We start from the raw sequence: 1,620 nt of genomic DNA on the forward strand, positions 1-1,620 counted from the left end.
GGGGTCTTGGGGGCGGGGAGGCGGGCGAACGAGGCAAATGCGAACATGGGCATGCTGTTTGGAGGTCTGACGCCGAGTTGTTCTGCTGTTGACAGGCAGCTGGACCAGAACGAGATCGCCGAGCTGCCGGACGGGCTGTTCGAGAGCCAGGGCGCGCTGCGCAACCTCCGCCTCGAGTCCAACCAGCTGGGCGTGGTGCCCACCCGCGCGCTGCAGCCGCTGCGAAGCCTGGAGGCGCTGTGAGTAGTCCTGCTGCCCCCCAACGCGGAGAGAGAGCGGCTCAGCTGCGGCGAGCGCCGTGGCAGTAGGCAGCCGGCGCCGTGCCGTGCGCGCCTGTGCCGCGGGACGGCCTACCCCCACGGCGCTCGCCGCGAGCCGCAGCCGAGCCGACCGAGCCTCACACGATCGGTTTGGTTGGTCAGACCCACAAGAATGATTTCCTAACCACTTTTTGTTCATCGGCAAACGTAGTGTGTACACAATCACTGTAAGTGTGTACAGCACACAAACGTGTTCTCTACTTCTGAACGTTTTCGTGTACGTTGAACGCACACAAACGCTGCCTCTGTGAGCAGAGCGGACTTTGACAACTCATTTCATTGAGAGTCTACTACAAGTTTTCTTTTACGGTTCAGAGAGGGATGATACTCTGATCGTATGCGCCCTATGGAGCGCGGCCTTGTTCCTGATTTCTTTGTTATCTGCCGACAGGAACCTCGGGACCAATCAGCTCGACGCCATCCGGGCGGGGGACTTCCCTCAGATGGACTCGCTTGTCATCCTGTGAGTTTTCCCTCCCCCCTCCTATAAACAAACGGCACGCCTCCGCACGCGTCATTTCTCATACCGCTTGGCCGGAGCACCGCGCGCCGCGGCCGTTTCGCTCTCCCGCCGATCGGCAGCGGTAAAATGTCGTCCTGCGCGCGACGGGGGACTACGCGCCCGCCTCCCCTCTCCCACTGCTGCGCCCTCTTTCCCGTGACGCCGCCCCCCAGGCCCAGGAGGCGCCGCCGCCACCGCTGGCGTGAGCAACTTCCCCGCGTGTCCGGGTCAGCGTCAGCCCCCCCAGCAGCAGTGCTCTGCTTGCTTTTGTGTGCGAATATATTTTTATTATACGATGAGCAGGGAAAGTTTCCCCCTCAGCTTCGCCAGCCTCACGCCGGGCTCGGGCGCCGCCCCCAGTGTGCCCGCCCCCGCGCCGCCCCCACCCCCACCACAGCGCCAGCCGCCGGCCCGGGCCGATATTTCTTTGATTGACAGCGACATGCCGCGAGGGGGATGAGTAAGAGGAGGGGCCGAGTGTCGGGGGTGGCGGTGGAGTTCCGATGGGTACCACCACCGGGAGGTCTGTGCCGCCTTCCCCCTCCTCCTACCCCACCCACTTCACGACGCCGCTCTCAACTTCTTTTGCGCGGCTGGAATACATAACAACCCCCCCTTCCCCCAACCCCCCGCGGACCGCACTCTTCAGCGCCCTGTTTTGCTTTCTCGCGTGTTACCGTCAAGCAGCAGCGGTGGCACGGCACGGACGGGAAGTAACGAAACGTTGTCACTTTGTATCTGACACCGTTTAAATACTCGTCGCTCTCCTCATTTTCTGCTTCCCTCTCGTCGTTCCCC

At 62.6% G+C, this 1,620-nt stretch overlaps 1 protein-coding gene across 1 annotated transcript in view; it reads left to right on the forward strand.

The window, feature by feature from the left end:
* Positions 1 to 1,620, forward strand: part of LOC113214795 (leucine-rich repeat-containing G-protein coupled receptor 5) — a 140,132-nt gene that overhangs the window by 128,736 nt on the left and 9,776 nt on the right. The window contains exons 6-7 of the mRNA XM_052266996.1: positions 96 to 239; positions 712 to 783. Coding sequence (XP_052122956.1) covers positions 96 to 239; positions 712 to 783 — 216 coding nt within the window. The remainder of the gene's footprint in view (positions 1 to 95; positions 240 to 711; positions 784 to 1,620) is intronic.

The sequence above is a fragment of the Frankliniella occidentalis genome, unplaced genomic scaffold (assembly GCF_000697945.3).
Source record: "Frankliniella occidentalis isolate FOCC.00 unplaced genomic scaffold, Focc_3.1 Scaffold45, whole genome shotgun sequence".
In the NCBI taxonomy this organism is placed as follows: domain Eukaryota; kingdom Metazoa; phylum Arthropoda; class Insecta; order Thysanoptera; family Thripidae; genus Frankliniella; species Frankliniella occidentalis.